The 16,601-nt window shown below is 40.3% G+C and overlaps 1 protein-coding gene across 1 annotated transcript in view; it reads right to left on the reverse strand.

Annotated features, from left to right (window-relative positions):
- Positions 1–8,561: 8,561 nt before the first annotated feature.
- GPC5 (glypican 5) overlaps positions 8,562–16,601 on the reverse strand; it is a 762,590-nt gene continuing 754,550 nt past the window's right edge. The window contains exon 8 of the mRNA XM_059144298.1: positions 8,562–8,854. Coding sequence (XP_059000281.1) covers positions 8,751–8,854 — 104 coding nt within the window. The 3' untranslated portion in view covers positions 8,562–8,750. The remainder of the gene's footprint in view (positions 8,855–16,601) is intronic.

A 16,601-nucleotide genomic window follows, 5' to 3' on the forward strand; every position in this document is an offset into this window, starting at 1 on the left:
CAGAGAGATCACAAGCAGGTAGAGAAGCAGGCAGAGAGAGAAGGGGAAGCAGGCTCCTCACTGAGCAGAAAGCCTGATGCGAGGCTTGATCCCAGGACCCCAAGATCATGACCTGAGCCAAAGGCAGAGGCTTAACCCACTGAACCACCCAGGCGACCCAGATTTTTTTTTTTTAAGGATTTTATTTGTCAGAGACAGAGAGAGAAAGATAACACACACAAGCAGGGGGAGCAGCAGAGGGAGAAGCAGACTCCCCACTGACCAAGGAACACAATGTGGGACTTGACCCCAGGATCCTGGGATCATGACCTGAACCAAAGGCAGATGGCCAACGAACTGAGCCAACCAGGTCCCTAAATACTAGGATTTCTGACAAGGGAGTCCTCTTGCTTTATTGATCTTTCACAAAATGCACCTCAGCATGGATTCATTATACATGGGATAAAATAAGGTGCACGGAAGTACAGCATATTCTCAGAAACAGCTCAGTTGTAATCAGCCTAAATAGAATAGCCCTGAGAAGTTAGTTAGCATTCTACCCTGGACAGTCATAAAGCTCTTTCTCAGCTAATAGAGAGTAGTTGTTTCTTAATCAGCAAGCCCTCCAAGACAGAGCGCCAGGGTTGAAACCCCTGCTTTGCCATATACGCCTGACAACCACTCACCAGTATTTTTTAACTATGGCACCTGTGCTCTTGCTGCCTTGGTTTTCACATGGGGAAACAGGCGCGGATACTCAGATCAATACCACGGGCTTGTTTTCAGAATGAACTAACCTATGAAGCATAGAATATACTCTCTAACTTACAGGTAAGTACTTCTCTGGGTTGTTAGCCATCATTCCTGCTGCATTACTGGAGTGGGGCTGGCAACCTAGACTCCAAGCCGAGTCGTGGATGCTGAAGACGGTGCAGCATTTATGTTCCGTAAGTCCCAGAAACCCAGAGCTCGTGTAATCATTTGTCATGGAACCACAGTTCTGATTCTTTATGTTTCTGAAACTCAGTTCCCACTTCTAAACTGAAAAGTAAAAGATCAAGCCAGGTGATTTACACTGCAGAATCTCACAGAGGTTCAAACATGGGCTTTACTAGGAGGTCTCTTTAGGGAAGGGGGCAGATTAGATCTGAGAAAAAGAGGGGATATATTCAGTTAGCACTTATTTTGTATTTAAATGGCTCAGTCCCCGCCCTCAAGCTATTAGCCAGGTGGCCAGTCTTTCCACTTCAGCAGAAGCTGGACCTTTCCTGCACAGATCCTAGCATCGGAAAGTTTCCAAAGTGAGGCACATCCCTTGTCAACCAGAAGCAAGGGGAGTATTTCTCTCCAGCGAAGTTCTGAGGAACCCCTAGAAAGGCCTACAAAAGTGACATGAAAGATTTTCCAACAAGTGTCAGCATATCAACAACCAAGCCCTACCCTGGAGACGAATTCTAGCCCGATTTATAGCGCCCCCTTATTAAACAGGGATGAAATGTGTGATCAGACGTGCAAGGGAATCACTAACATTGTAGACAAATCCATACAGTGTTTTTAAGGAATCAGTGAAGAAAGAAATCAGGTGAGAACTGAACAGGGAATGAAATAAATCCCCCGCAAAGGAAGATATGTATGGATATGAAAGTTTGAATATATTAGTGGTAAAGACAAATGTACTTTCTGGCCTATTTAAAATCTCCGGCTCCAAATGTGCCTTTCTTATCCCTATAATGGTTTGATTCTCCCCACCATAGCACCCAGACATCCATTACAAAAAATTTTATATGTACCCTTTGCCTGTCCACAGGCACATTTTTAGTATTTATTATAACTCTAGAAGTAGGTTTCCTTCAACTTAGACAAAGGAAACTAAGTCACAGAGAAGCCAGTAACACTTGAGGGTCACAGCTTTGCTACATGTCAAACAAACAGTATGTTAGCCCAGGTAAGCAGCTTTCATGTTCCCTGAAGTACATTGCTAGGGCTGCCTCCTTTGTATTGTACAGTAGAGACAGCCCCACCTGAACCATTAGATCCCCAGTACTTAGAGGAATGGCTACACAAGAAGGTGGGTACTGGTTACATAGGTGTTGAATTGAGGAAAACAAACCAACAGCCAGTATTTACAAAGAACTCTACTTATATTGAACGGAATAGTATTTATATAGTCATAAAGTAGAAACATGAATTTGACTGCAAGCATTCTATAATTACAGGGTGGTGATGTGGGTGGAGAAAAAGCAGTATGCACGTGTTAATCAGGTAAAAGACCTAAGTCTTTATAGTAGGAAGGCAATGGAAAATGCCTACCTAATTTGAAATATCCAGAAATAGTGGCATTTTAAGGCAGGTTTAAAAAAAAAATACAGAGGTGAACGCCGGAAGAAACGAAGTCTTTAAAAACAGAATCCTTGCCTTAGGTCTATGGTCTGTCATGTCAGGGAGAGGGGTAGGAGGAGCTGGCAAAAATAGTGCAACTTTTTCTTCTGGATGGTTCCTTGAGAGTGTCAAAACCCACCCTCAAGGTCACATGAGAAAACAAGAGACACATGCACAGAAATCAACAGCCTGCTTCTAACGGAACCATTAAGCTGAACAAATGATCACGTATGTTCAAAGACCCTATGTTTATTATGAGCATACATCCTTTAAAGCCTAAGAAGGCTATAATTTCATTGCGGACTGAGAAACGGATTCTGACTTTGCAAACCTATTTCCAGTGTCTGCCCCCAAACCTTTTACAAACAAAATCGACAAACTGCTTTAGTGTTCCTGAGAGGCTTTTTGCCTAAGGACTGCCTTTCTAATTAAGCCCTCCAACTCTTTAACATGCTAATTTTATCCATTAACTTGTAGATGAAGTGGTTTCAGCTGTTATCTGTGCATCACACACAACAGGGCTTGATCTACAATTTCAGGGAAGCTGGTTTGAAAATTCTTGCCAGTTTTCATTAAAGAAACTTGAGTTTTATAGCACCAAATTATGTTTTAGCATAGCTAAGGGAGACCTTGGACTGGCCAAAGGAGAGGGTAAAAAGAAATCAGCAGCGAGACTGGGGGAGGGAGCAACGCGGGTGATGACGTCAAAAGTCCTCTGGAGCACATCTGTGGATCTCCACTGTAGAGTGCAAGGAAAATAACCTAAAATTTAATGTAATGGAGACTTCTGGAAATGTAACCTATGCTATTATCACCGACGATATTCGTGATAGGACCTGAACCCATATGGAAGTAGGAAAATAAATTGGTGATAGGCATGCCAATCTGAAAATAAGAGTTCCATCTGAGGCCATGGGATGCACCTCTGCACAGCTTTTCCAGCTCGGGATTCCTAACCTCGGGACTCCTCGGTTCGTCTGCTCAGGGTAAACATATCACCCATGTCATGCAACTGTTGGGAGATAAAGCACTGTATGAGTTTTACATGTTGTATTAGATTTCACCTCCGTGATTAGGAGAAGAATGGAGTTTTCTGGCATGCTGAGTGCCATATGCAAGCTAGTCTCTAACCTACCTCAAGGGAAATTCATAAAAGGTTGTAATCAGACCATTAAAAACATGCCTTCTTTTAAATCTAAGTGGCACAACCCAGGATATGGAATGTGAACATGCTTCATGCCCGAAAGAGGGAAAAATCAAGAATAACTTAAGTCAAAGGAAATTGCACCTAACAGTTAAACAGGCAAAGACTTTATTCAAGACCATCCCAATAAGGGTTGAGACTTCCCGTGGAGTGGAGTGGAGTGGAGTGGAGTGATCGGTCCTTTATTGTAACAAAAGACCAGACCGGAAAGTTTAAGTTGAGGTGAGCTCAAGGCAAAGAACTGGCTGATGGAGTGACAAAGAACAAGGATAATCAATAAGAACAGATCTCCAGTGTTTGCTAATTAGCAACTTTAACTTAAACTGGGCTCCTCCTCTCCCAGGACACTGGAAGACAAAGGTCCTCTGTTTCTTCACGACTACTTTTCAAAGGTATGGCCCCTAGGTCCTTAAAAAGGATGGTCCTGAATTGTCAAAACATCAAAAGGCTGGAAAACTTTTAGATCTTGAAGGGGCAGAGAAAATTTGCAATAGCAAGTTTCCTCAAGTGAACTCTCTAGCTGTAAGAAAAACATTTCAGAGACGTCTACCGTCAGAAAGAAATCAGGCTGAAAGTTAGTCTGGCCCAGGAGACTGTGAAGGTGTTCTCCATTACCTGAGGCCACAAACCCTCATCCTCTTCAGGAAAGGTACTACGGTACGTGCTGTGGTGTTGACCCCAGACAGCATGACTATATCCCAGCACCCCCCTTACCAGCTGGGCGACTCTGGCCAAGTCCTACAGCCAGAGCTGCACCCTCCTTCCTTGTCAGACAGCAAGAGTACCAGGGCCTGGTATGGAATAGCTGCTCGGTAAGTATTAGCCACCACGATTGTTCTTTTCACCATCATTACTTATGATATTACCCTACCATTACCAGTACTTGTTTGGCACTCGAGTACTTTCCATGTTTCAGATGGTGAGAGGGGTCATAACTGTAGGAAACTAGGCCATAGGCCCCAGGTCTTGCCTCTCTCTGTAAAGATATTCCCCCCAGAGGTTACCTAAAGCTACAATCACCTTAGGACTTGAGTTTAGGAGATTTGAGCCTAGTTTTCTGTTGTTCCTCCCTGGAGAGCCGAAATGCTGGCATTGCACCGTGCCCTGGCCCTCTGAGCCCACCAGATCCTGGAGGGCCTCACACCAAAGCCTGGACTGAGGTGGGATGACCGAAGTTCCCTTAAACTGAGTTCACTGTTACCCTCGCAAACCAGGGTGCCCAAGAGAAGACACGCAAGGCTACAACGCAGGAGATCCCACAGGGAGCGAGGCCATCCTGCCCTTACACAACTTTATACACTATCACACTGGAACGATATCTGTCAATGCCCTTGAGCCCCAGAACCACAAACCAACAGTGAGGGGCTGAGGCCGCCTTGATGGAAGGCTTCTAAATGGCTCAAAAAGCCCTTTGCCTCTAGGCACTTGCTTCCCCAAACAACCGTGACCATTCTGTTTGGGGAGCACAAGCTGCTCCACCAAGGGACACAGAACTTTTGCAAAGTCACCAGTTCATCATGCTTTCTGGAATTTTTGATAGGAAAAAAAAAAAACAAACCAAACTCATGAAAGAGAAACCACATGAATTATTTTCCTTTCTCCCTGATTCCTTTGCCAAACAGTAAATGTTGATGTATTAAAATTGCTTTAATTATTCCATTGAGTTGTTCCAGCAATTACATTCTCTCAAATTAATTAAAAAAGCGTTGTAAGGCTTTTAATGGAAATAAACTTGTTCAAGCTGTAAAAAGACAGATTAAAAAGTTTGAAACCTTGATAGGAAGAGGCCTGCTAAGCATGCTTAAATCACAATGCTCCTTCACAAGAAGTTTATATTTTATATATATATATATATATATATATATATATGTCGCAGAATCCCAAGTCTTTTTTTTTTTTCCCACATGGATATAATCATTTCTGCTAAAATGGTATTTTATTGTTCAGTTAAGCAAATCCCCTTCTAAGGTTTAAACAGCACAACAAAACAATATAATTTCTTACCTTGTAGTTCTAGAAGTCAGAAGGCTGAAGGGGTCTTGAAGCGGAAGGCAAGCGGAGAACAAAGCACAAGCTAACACCCCACAACCCCAGTGCAACTCTTTCTGCCCATGCGTACTGTCCTACTGCTAGGCTACAACCACCTTTTTGCACCAAAAACCTATCAAGCATTCTTTCTTGGCTGTTGGCTCCCCAACTCCACCTCAAAACACATTATTCTTACTTTTAGTCCGAGGAGATGAAGGCGTAGTCAGGACTTTGTTCCTTCTGGAAGCTCTGGAGGAGAATTCATCGCTTTTCATTTTCCAGCTTCTAGAGGCTTCCAGTATGTTTTGGTTTATGGCTCCATCTTCCAAGCCAGCAATAGCAGACCTAGGCCTTAATCACCTACTCCTGTCAAGTCTCCTTCCCGGTCTCTCTCATTTCATAAAGACACTCGTGATTCCATTCGGCGCACCTGAGCAATCCAGGCTACGGTCCCCACTCCAGGTCAGCTAATTTATAATATTACTTTCACCAGCAACCTTAAAGCCTCTTTGCTGTGGACCCTAGCGTTTTCACGGGTTCCAGGGATGAAGACGTGAGACATCTGTGGAGAGCCATTATTCTGCTTACCACGGGGCGGTTGAGAAAGAAATATGGCAGAGGAATACGAGCTCCCAGTCTTGCCCTCCAGTAGAACTACTGTGTTGCATGAATTCTAAGTGGCATTATTATCAGGATGATAGACAACATAGAGGACTGAGGCAGGATGAAGGCTTGAAAGAGTTAATAACTCACCACCAGCCTAAATCAAAGCCAGCAGTAGGGGCTGAGAGTCTAGAGCTCAGAAGGGTGAAATTGGCTATTTAACAGAATACGTCTCTTAAATGGATACTTCAGTGATGTTTATAAAGATGAGTGAATTAATGCTTTAAAAAAGTACTATTGATTTTCTATAGCAGTATGCAAAAAATATGGATGAGTCCCGAGTACATTTTTGACTTTAAAGTAATTTGTAACAAACCACCAAAATTGAATAAACCAGAAATATTGAATAAGTCCTAAAAACAGAAAGCAAGGCAGTATAAAAAGAATTAATGCCTGAACAGCCCTTGATTTTTACATGATAGAAAGCAGCTGAGAAGACTATCACTCAGAAGTACGGTGACCAATAAAATAGTTACACTCTAAGGGCACCTGGGTGGCTCAGTGGGTTAAGCTGCTGCCTTTGGCTTGGGTCATGATCTCAGGGTCCTGGGATCAAGTCCCGCATCGGGCTCTCTGCTCAGCAGGGAGCCTGCTTCCTCCTCTCTCTCTCTGCCTGCCTCTCTGCCTACTTGTGATCTCTCTCTGTCAAAAAAAAAAAAAAAAAAAAAAGTTACACTCTAATCATGTATGATTTTTTTAATCTGTGATTCTAACAATATAGAACCCATTATAGGCCTTTATAAAGAAGCAAGCAAGCAGCAGATTACAATCAGGCATATCAATAAAATGTTCCATGTCATGGAAACAGGATTTTTTTTTTATGTCTGTCGGAGAAAGCTCCAACCACCGTGTAGGGTTAGAAAGCTGTGTACATGATCGTCTTACAGCAGTTTCCTTTATAAAGCACTTGAACCTTCCAGCTTTAACTCTTCAGATACGCTGCCTAATGGAAGCAGACCTACAGAAAAAAGACTATCAGGTAGAGTTCACCTCCCCTGAACTGTTTGGGAGTTTGCCACTTTTATTCTGAGGACTATAAAGGAGTTCTTTATTATCAATAATGGAAAAACCGACAAAACATTTCTGGTGTGATTTTGGGATGCCACAGTTTATTAACTTGTTGATGGAAGGAGTTCTAACACCCTCTGCTTTTTAAATGTTGGTTTACATATTGGCTCTGCCAGATTATAGAGTTATTTCAGGGAGAACAGCTTAAGTTTTAAATTCCTCAAAAGGAATTATTCACTAGATGATGATCTTTGTCAAGCAAGATAAGGCCTCATTTTCTGACAGATTCTCAGAGGTAAGTGTTCCATAGATCGCAAACATAAAAATTTTCTGTTCCGAGGCATTCTTTTTCTCTCCCTATTGCCGGGCTGTCTTTCTATTCACTGAAAATTATTATATGAAATAAAATCTGTCTTCCCAAGTTTTCCATTAAAAAACTGATTTGTGTGCTCCAGGAGGATGGGAAGTTTGTCATATATACGTTTGATACAAAGGAAAACACATTGAAAATGTACAATTTATATTTAGCAACTGCAGGGCACATCCGTTAACGAAGGGACACATCTATTATTCAAGGCCATCATCAACATAACTATCCCATCATTTGTCTGAGAAACCTGAGCTTGGAGTTCAGAGAGAAATCTCCCCCTCTCCTTTGGGCTGGTGCGGAGGACAGCAGGATTGTGGTTTGTATCGATCGGATTCTTGTCAAGATGATTCCCCTTGGTGGTGGCTTGACCACAGCTGAGAGAAACCTCTCTCATACCCTCCCTTCCATCATCAATTCCATTCGTTGGATACATTGCCAAGTGACTTTGGGGATACAGCCTAGGAGGGCTGTCATACAAGGGTGATATACTAAATATTTAGTATATTTAGGCTCGTGAAGGTAATGCCCAGTGAGGATGGTCCTGACAATAGCACGGGGTCCTGGGGTCCTTGCTGACCCTTAGGTCCAGGACCAGAATAAGGTCCCAAGGGAGATGCTAGAGTTGCTGGCACACCCTAAGGACATTAGTGGAACTTACGACAGCAGCTCTTTATTGATCTGAAGTATTCCAATGTTCTAATAACGGGTCCCAACAAACTGAACATAAGCTCTAGTATAAGCAAAAAATTTCATTACTGCATTGGGTTTGACCCCCCACAAATAGTAAACCCACGTGGCAGGCCTTCCATCACAACATGGTAAGGTGTCAAGTTCTCCCTCTTTAAGATAGTGTGCATGTTAAAGACCTGTTTGAAGGAAAGAAAGGGTCCCAGAGAAACTCAGTCAAACTACCCAAGGATTTTGGTTCATTCGCTGATTTTTACTCATAAGAGATTGTTTTTTGAGCATTTAATGTATCTCTACAGGGAATATAGTGTAGCAGAAAATGCTCACACTTCAGGGCTCACAGCTCTCCTCCATCAAGATCACAGTCCTACCATTTGTCACCTCTGCCATCCTGGGCAAGTTGCTTGACCCCCTGTGCTTTGGCTGGCAAAGCTACAGGTTAGGCCAAGGGTATCTTCTGACAGCTGTTCCCACTTCTGGATTGAGCACTTCTTGTCGCGGCCAGCACAACGAATCGACCGGGGTAACCGTGGAGGCTAAGAGGATGATGAAAAAAAGTTAAGAGACAAAGAGATGGGGGCAGGAGGGACACTGAAGAGGATGACCAACAGTGCCAAATTTATTCCACGTCTTACAAGCATTTATAAGGCAAACCAGAATAGGAGGAGCATTACATCAGTACCTAGTCAGACGACCACAAGTTCCTATAACAAGCTTACATTAACTACAAGCAAACCTCGTGAGCCCAGGTAGTTTCAGCTAAAACCATTAGCAAGACAATCAGCCAGGGAGTGGATCATGGGAGGTACAGAACAACAAGGATTAACTAAGAACTCAGGGCTCTGGCCGCATTGTTCCCTACTGCAGGGAGAGTGTGTGGGAAGTCATGTAGGTGAGCGCACAACACATAGCACAGACCCTTTCTCAGTGCACTCAACTTTCCCCTCCTTAACCTTGTCAAGGTGTCTGGACTTTGAAGGAGACACAAGTCAGGGCCTGGTTTGGTCCTCGACTCCCACCGTGCCGTGGCCTCCAACAACTTCTGTAGCATCTGTAGCATTTGCCACTTGCTAACCATGCCAAACTTTCTTACTTTTTGACTGTTTCCCCCAACTAGAATGTTAAGTTCCATAAAATTTGTTTTTCTTTTTAAAACACTATTCACATTATGTCTCCAATGCCTAGAGCTCTGATGGGCGCCTAGTAGTTGATCTACATGTATCCGCTGAAAAAATTAATATTGTAACCTTTATTTCTTGAACAAGTTAATATTGTAATGTATTCTGGTTCTTTAGTATCCCTTAGAATGTTCTCTGCTGCAGTAACAGAAAATCTGAGTTAAACTGGTTTAAATAATAAAGAAATGTGGAGTTCTTACTAGACTGGAAATCCTGCACTACCCAAATTGAAGCTCTGTTTTCAAGTGCTTTATTGTGTTTCCTCTTCACTCTCCCCTCAACAGGCTGAAATTTCTCATGCTGTCCAAGAGTCTGCCAGTGGCCGATGGGGGAGTTCAGCTTTTCTATTTAAATCAAAGAGAGGTAGAGAAAACCACTCTCAGGTCCATGGGGGTGAAAGTCCTTTCAGTGGATCAAATTGAACATATCTAACTCATGAGCTCATCCTTAACCCATTTGTTTCCAAACTTGAGCATGTATCTGACTCATCTGGAGGGTTTGTTCACCACACATTGCTGGGGTCCCCTCTTCTAGTTTTTGATCCAGGAGGTCTCAGTGGGAGCCCAAGATGTTGCATTTCTGACACGTCCCTAGGGGCTGCCTCTGCTGAGCCATACTTGGAGAACATCTGCCTTAACCACTATCCATCTGTAGGGATAAGCCACACACTGCCTGGCTAAAGCCTGGATCCTTGAATCAATCAGTGATAAGAGGGATGGGAGGACCAAGGTTGGCTTGGATTTCAGGGGCCACCCTTATTGCTGAGGGCAGGGTCAACTTCCTCTGACCTACACAGGTTGCACAGAGAATGTGTCAGGAACAAGGAGGAGCAGAATGGATAAATTCTGGATAGGAAACTGGCAGCCAAATAACCCCTATAATGTAACTGGCTTAGGAAACATGCATGATATACATTGTTTCTTTGTTTCCCATGAAGAATTCTCGTGACCAAGATTCAATGACTAGAGTTCAGTAGATTTCTTTTCTTTCTAAAGCCCTCCTACCCTGCATATGCCAAGAACCAGCTGCTTTTCCACTATCATTTATTTTATCCATTTATTTATTACTCGTCTGAGGGCCTGCTTCTCCAAGGCACAAAACACTATTCTGGGATAATTAATAGAAAATTTAAAAACCCCACTTTTAAGGAGTGGTCATTTAAAACTCGGCTGTTGGTGAGACAGTAGACCCAATGTCTTGGAGTACTTTTAAAATAGGAAAGTCTATAATATAAGATAGAAGGGTTTGAAATCTACAAGAAAGTCTTAATTCATATGAGGTCGGTCTGGTTTCTTTACTTCTTGGCCTCTTCTCCAAGCCATGCCAATGTGACACGTACCTTTAGTTTTTTTCCTCATTTTTGACTCGGAAAACTACAGTTGCTTTATGGGGGGGAACAATTCAACCTTGTTTTAAGGTGACTTGGATGCTGTTCCCATCCGTTTGCCTTCTTTTGGGGACTAAGAACCCAACCTGCAGCAAGAATAATCTCTTTTTTTGTATTATATATTGTTCTAACAGATCTTAGGTTTTATAAACACCATATTAACTTTTTATGTCTTGGTCTAAATAGTTTTAATAGTTTTAAAAGATTCCCCCTTCCCCTCTGCCTGCCTCTCTGCCTACCTGTGATCTCTGTCAAATAAATAAATAAAATAAAATAAAATAAAAGATTATGGCTGAGTTTGTTGGTGATTATCATGACCATTATTTGAAACCAGAGAAGCTCCTTAATTCCCTGGAAAGAACAGACAGCTATAGATAAAAAGAAGTCTAGTGATAACTTTGTTCAATCAGTTTTTAGTTATGAGGAAGAAGCAACTCTTTTTAACAAAGCTAAGAAGAAAAAAAAGGGAACTGAGCCCCTAACGTCAATGGAGAATTGGCAAAAATTTCCTAAAATACTTTTTAAATGCCTACTGAGGAACCTAAATATGTTGAGTTATTTAGTAGGAATTCAGAATCCGCTATGAAAAAAAAAGAAACAAATCGCAATAGTTACCATGATGCATACTGAAACTTTCAATCTTTATGGTACATATAGAAAAAAATATGTTCTCATCACTTTGATATTGATAGCATGTTAAAAATCTAACATATGGTACATAAAAATGCACACCTACTTTTGTTCGCATGAGATAATAACTAGGTATTAATTTTTACAGTTAATGCAGAATTCTCACATGCATTTTATTTATCTACCTACTGTGTCAAAGGGTTGTTAGGAGTATTAACTGATATTAAACACTCACAGATTCAGGATCAAGCTTATTACCAGTAGTTATTAGGTCCTCACCAGATGTTAGTTCCAATTCCTTATTTTCTTGCACAGTCAATAGGCAAGAATTAATTACAACTATTATACAGAAGACTGAAGTTCATCCTATTTAAATCTTTCACCTAATATCACAGAGCAGAGACAAAACTCGAACTTTACCCCCATTGTTTCAATGACTATTCTCTTCTTTCAGTGAGATCATACTATCTTCCTACTCATAATTTGGCCTGAAAGTTCTTTCCAGGTCTAAAATCTTTGTGCTTTATTGTGGACATTCTTATTAGTCTAAGAACAATTCATAAAATTAAGGTCTTACCATGACTGGATATGCCCCCACACTGTTCCAAACATTTGTTTGAATTCAAGGCATTAAGAAGTAAGTGACAGTTAAAAGGTTCAACCAGTGGGCGCCTGGGTGGCTCAGTGGGTTAAGCCCCTGCCTTCGGCTCAGGTCATGATCTCAGGTTCCTGGGATCGAGTCCCGCATCGGGCTCTCTGCTCGGCAGGGAGCCTGTTTCCTCCTCCTCTCTCTCTCTGCCTGCCTCTCTACCTACTTGTGATCTCTCTCTGTCAAATAAATAAATAAAATCTTAAAAAAAAAAAAAAGGTTCAACCAGCATATCTCTTCATTTCTTGCATTGGATTCACTGGGACTTGTGATATGATTTATATGGAATATGTAAGAGAAATGGGTTCATAATAAAGTACATATCTATTGTTTCTCTGTGTTTTAACCTAGATTTCAGGATCTCGGTGCAGATGCTAACATTATTCTGTACCAATTCTGTGATTTCAGCTGATTTTTGGCTGGTTTCCACAGGGATAAGAGAATATACTCTGAGTGATTTTTTTTATGGCCCAACATAGTACTAATGTGTTAAATATCTTATGTGTGCTTGAAAAGAACATGGTTTCTGGCATTATTGGGCTCAATTTTCTTTTACTGGATGCAATGCTCACTATATTAATTAAAGTAGGTCTGTGATTTACGTTGTTAATGTCTTCTATACCCTTACCACTTTCTACTTGCTTTTTCTTTCAGTTATTGAAAAAAGTATGTGAAGATCTCCCACCAGGACTGTGAATTTGTCCCTTATTTCAATGATCTGATACTAATATAACAATCTTACTAGTCCATAACTCTACCAAAATGACTTCCATGAAGTAATATCAATTATAGTATTTTATTGACATCAAAGATATCAATTATAAGATGTATGATTATTTTAAGTACTATAAAGAAGGAAAACCCTTGCTAAATAACACCTGTCATGATACCACAAAGACAATTCTACATAATTTTGTCATTCAAGACTCATGTTCTTAAATTCCTTTCATTTCTTTCAAGGCATCTAGCAATCTCCCCTAACTTTAGCTGCATTGCACCTGATTCAGTAATAAAGCAAAGTATAGTTTCATCCACTTTGGGGAATGCTCCTTTTGTAGGTCCTAAAGTACTTGATTTTTGCTCTAAAGAATAGAAAATTAAATTGAGCTCATGCTTCTACTTCTGAATACTCGCTTCAAAAATACCAAATGTATGCCCACTGCTCTGTTAACATGACTCTCCACAAAAGACAATATATTTGTTTTAATGCTGAGTTATTGTGTAATTGATATACTGACAATATCTTTTATGACCATTGAAATCAACACATGCAGTATCAACCAAGCTGATCATTCAATTAAGGTGGCAATGTGCCATGGACACCACCTGGTCAACAGCAACTTAAGATTTCCACCAATTTGGGACACCTGGGTGGCTCAGTCACCAAGTGTCTGCCTGAGGCTCAGGTCATGATTCCAGGGTCCTGGGATCAAGGTCTTCATGGAGCTTCCTGTTCAGTGGGAAGCCTGCTTCTCCCTCTCCATTCCCTCCGCTTGTATCCTCTCTCTCTGTACTCTCTCGGTCAAATAAATAAATAAAAATCTTAAAAAATAAAACAAAACAAAAACTCCCATCAATTCTAAGATTTAACTGGGTATCAGAAATATGATTTAAAACTGATGAAATACCATTCTTAAACATCTGATTCGTCCTTTTATATTGCAAAATTTTACACTTTATAATGTCTTCCTCTCTTTCATTGTAAAATAATATGTAAAATAAATAATGGCAACTCAAATTTCTGAAGAACTAAGATCATGAATAACCCAAAGCATGCCAGTCTGTTAGCACTAGCTTTCACTGGAATCCACAGATAATGTTCAATGTGTGCTTGATGACAGGGGAGATGAAAGAATAGGAAAGGAGAGAGTGCTTAACCGTGTGTGTGTGTGTGTGTGTGTGTGTGTGTGTGTGTCCCGCTCCCTCCATTCCTCTCATTTTTTTTTCCCCCCTGGAAAAGATATTTGTTTTGGAGACACTTCTTTTGCTCAAATCATGAGATCAGAACAGGAACCAGCAACTTCTTACATGATCCCCAACTCCATAATTACAGGTATTGGTTTCAAGATGCCACCTGACATAGTAACACGTTCCTGGGCCCATAATTTGTCTAGTTGTAGGCATGTGACCCTATATAGGCCAATTAGAAACTCCCCCCCAGGGCTTGTCAAAACAAAGCTGAAAAATAACAGTATTTTTTTTTTTCCTCTTTGGAAAGCTCTGAGAATACAGGCGCTGATGATGTCAGAAATCATGAGTTTAGCCTTGAAGAAACTCAGTCTGAGGTAATTTGGTTGGCATAAAGCCAAAAATGAGAGGTACAAAGAGAAGCCCAACTGTTTCAATTCTCTAGTTCCTCTTATGGGAGTCTTCTACAATTTACATGAGTCAAATAATCCTCCATTTTGCTTAAGTACATTTGTCTTGGATTTCTTACATTTGCACCCAAAACTGCATTAGCTCTGGCTAATAAATTATGTAAAGAAATACGTACTTAGTACGTGTTTACGATGAAGGATAATAAAAATTACAATTATTTTGTATGACAGCAAATGTCACTTCATCACAGAAAGTAAAAGCACAATATTTTGGGGTGTATAGAAGTGAATAAAAATTTCACTGAAGTCTTTTTTTCCCCCCTTTATTTTTCTTTTGAGGTCATGTTTTAAGAAGGAATGTGTGAGCAAAGTACTATTTGGAACTTGGGGAACGTTTAATATAAAAGGAAAAAAAAATAAAAGGGATTCAAAGTAACATACTCATCCCTCAGCATATTGAAAAGTGCAGCCATTCATTCCTTTCTGAATGTTATTATATAATTAAAATAAAGTTTGGCCCTGATTATAATTACAATGACTATGCTTCATATTCTCAATGAAAATACTTTGAACGAAGACTTAGACAGGAACAGGTGTTTTCAGTTTGACTTACTGACAGGATCCAAGTAATTCTCAGCTTGCTATGAAATTTAGTAATATGCAGGCTTTCGCACATGCCTATTATTCTTAAAGGATTCCTAAGACACAAAACTATACACACTAGTCTAGAGGGACTATCATAGCTTTTTTAAAATAAAAACCTGTTTGAATTGATGCAGTCAGTATTAACACTTCTGCCTGAATTTTACACTTGATCTCAGCCAAAAGGCCGAGAGACCATCTGCCTGAATTTTAAAATAAAACTTCAACGGTCCTGTAACCGATGTAATCTGTCCGTTTAGTACAAATGGGCAAATCTTTGACTGCAGGAAGACTCCCAAGACAGATTCAACAATAGTATTTCCTTAGTAGCATTGGAATGGTGAGCCTTTACTTTGACTCTTAAAATATCCAAACATCTGAATTAGAAAAGTAATAATCATCAATGTTCTCTTCTGAAATTAGTCTTCTAATTGGAAATAGACAATATTTCCTCTCAAACCATATGAAGCCAACTGTACATTTTGATGAAAGAAAGTTTTTTTTTTTCACTATTAAATGTTATTTCAAATAGAATTAACCACTTTCTGACACTGGGGACATTTATATTCTGAAATCAAATGAGAAGTCTTTTGATTTAGTATGTTCCTTTTGCTTTCAAATGAAAGGAAAGGTGCTATTAGAATTAACAAATTAAGTTCTCAGATACTTTATATAACTTTTATGTTAAGTGGACCATAGGCTAGATGTTGCTGGTTTTGGAGACTGGAATACACAGATCTCTACAGTGAAAAGAACAATGAGCTTTTCAAATACTATTTCAAATACTATTCAAATACTTTTCTTGCTACTTGACTAAGTGATGTTCATGTACTGATTTTGTTACAGAGAATCTAATTCTAGAAAAACCTTACTTCCTATCTTTAAACTATCTGGCAGTTTTGAGCTCTCTTTAATTTCCTTTGCTGTAACATTGATATGACAGTTGACAGCAAGTTATTTTATCCTGGAAGAGAGTTAGACCATTATTTGTTGACTTCCCTTTAGATGTTAAACATTTTTCTAAAGGAAATCAAAAGTGTATATTGCCGGGGCTTCTGGGTGGCTCAGTTGGCTAAGCATCTGCCTTTAGCTCGGGTCATGATCCTGGGGTCCTGGGATCGAGCCCAGTGCTGGGCTCTCTGCTCAGAGGGAAGCCTGCTTCTCCCTCTCCCTCTGTGGGCCCCTCTTGCTTGTGCCCTCTCTCTGTTAAATAAGTAAAATCTTAAAACAAAACAAAAACAAAAACAGGTATTGCCTACCAAACTTACTTACCATCTGTAAGTCACGTACCTCTGTGAAGTCTCAATTTTAGTACTGAGTTAAAGAAGTAAGACTTCGGTTGTACTCACTGTTTTCCATCTCATTTTGAGTATGTAAACATTTCTCTATTTTTAAAATAGAGATGTGAATGCAACTTATCAGAAATAACTTACTTGGATCCTTTTACAACTGTAATTTGCTAGTAAAGATTATATAAAC

This window comes from Mustela lutreola, chromosome 13 (assembly GCF_030435805.1).
Source record: "Mustela lutreola isolate mMusLut2 chromosome 13, mMusLut2.pri, whole genome shotgun sequence".
NCBI classification, from domain to species: domain Eukaryota; kingdom Metazoa; phylum Chordata; class Mammalia; order Carnivora; family Mustelidae; genus Mustela; species Mustela lutreola.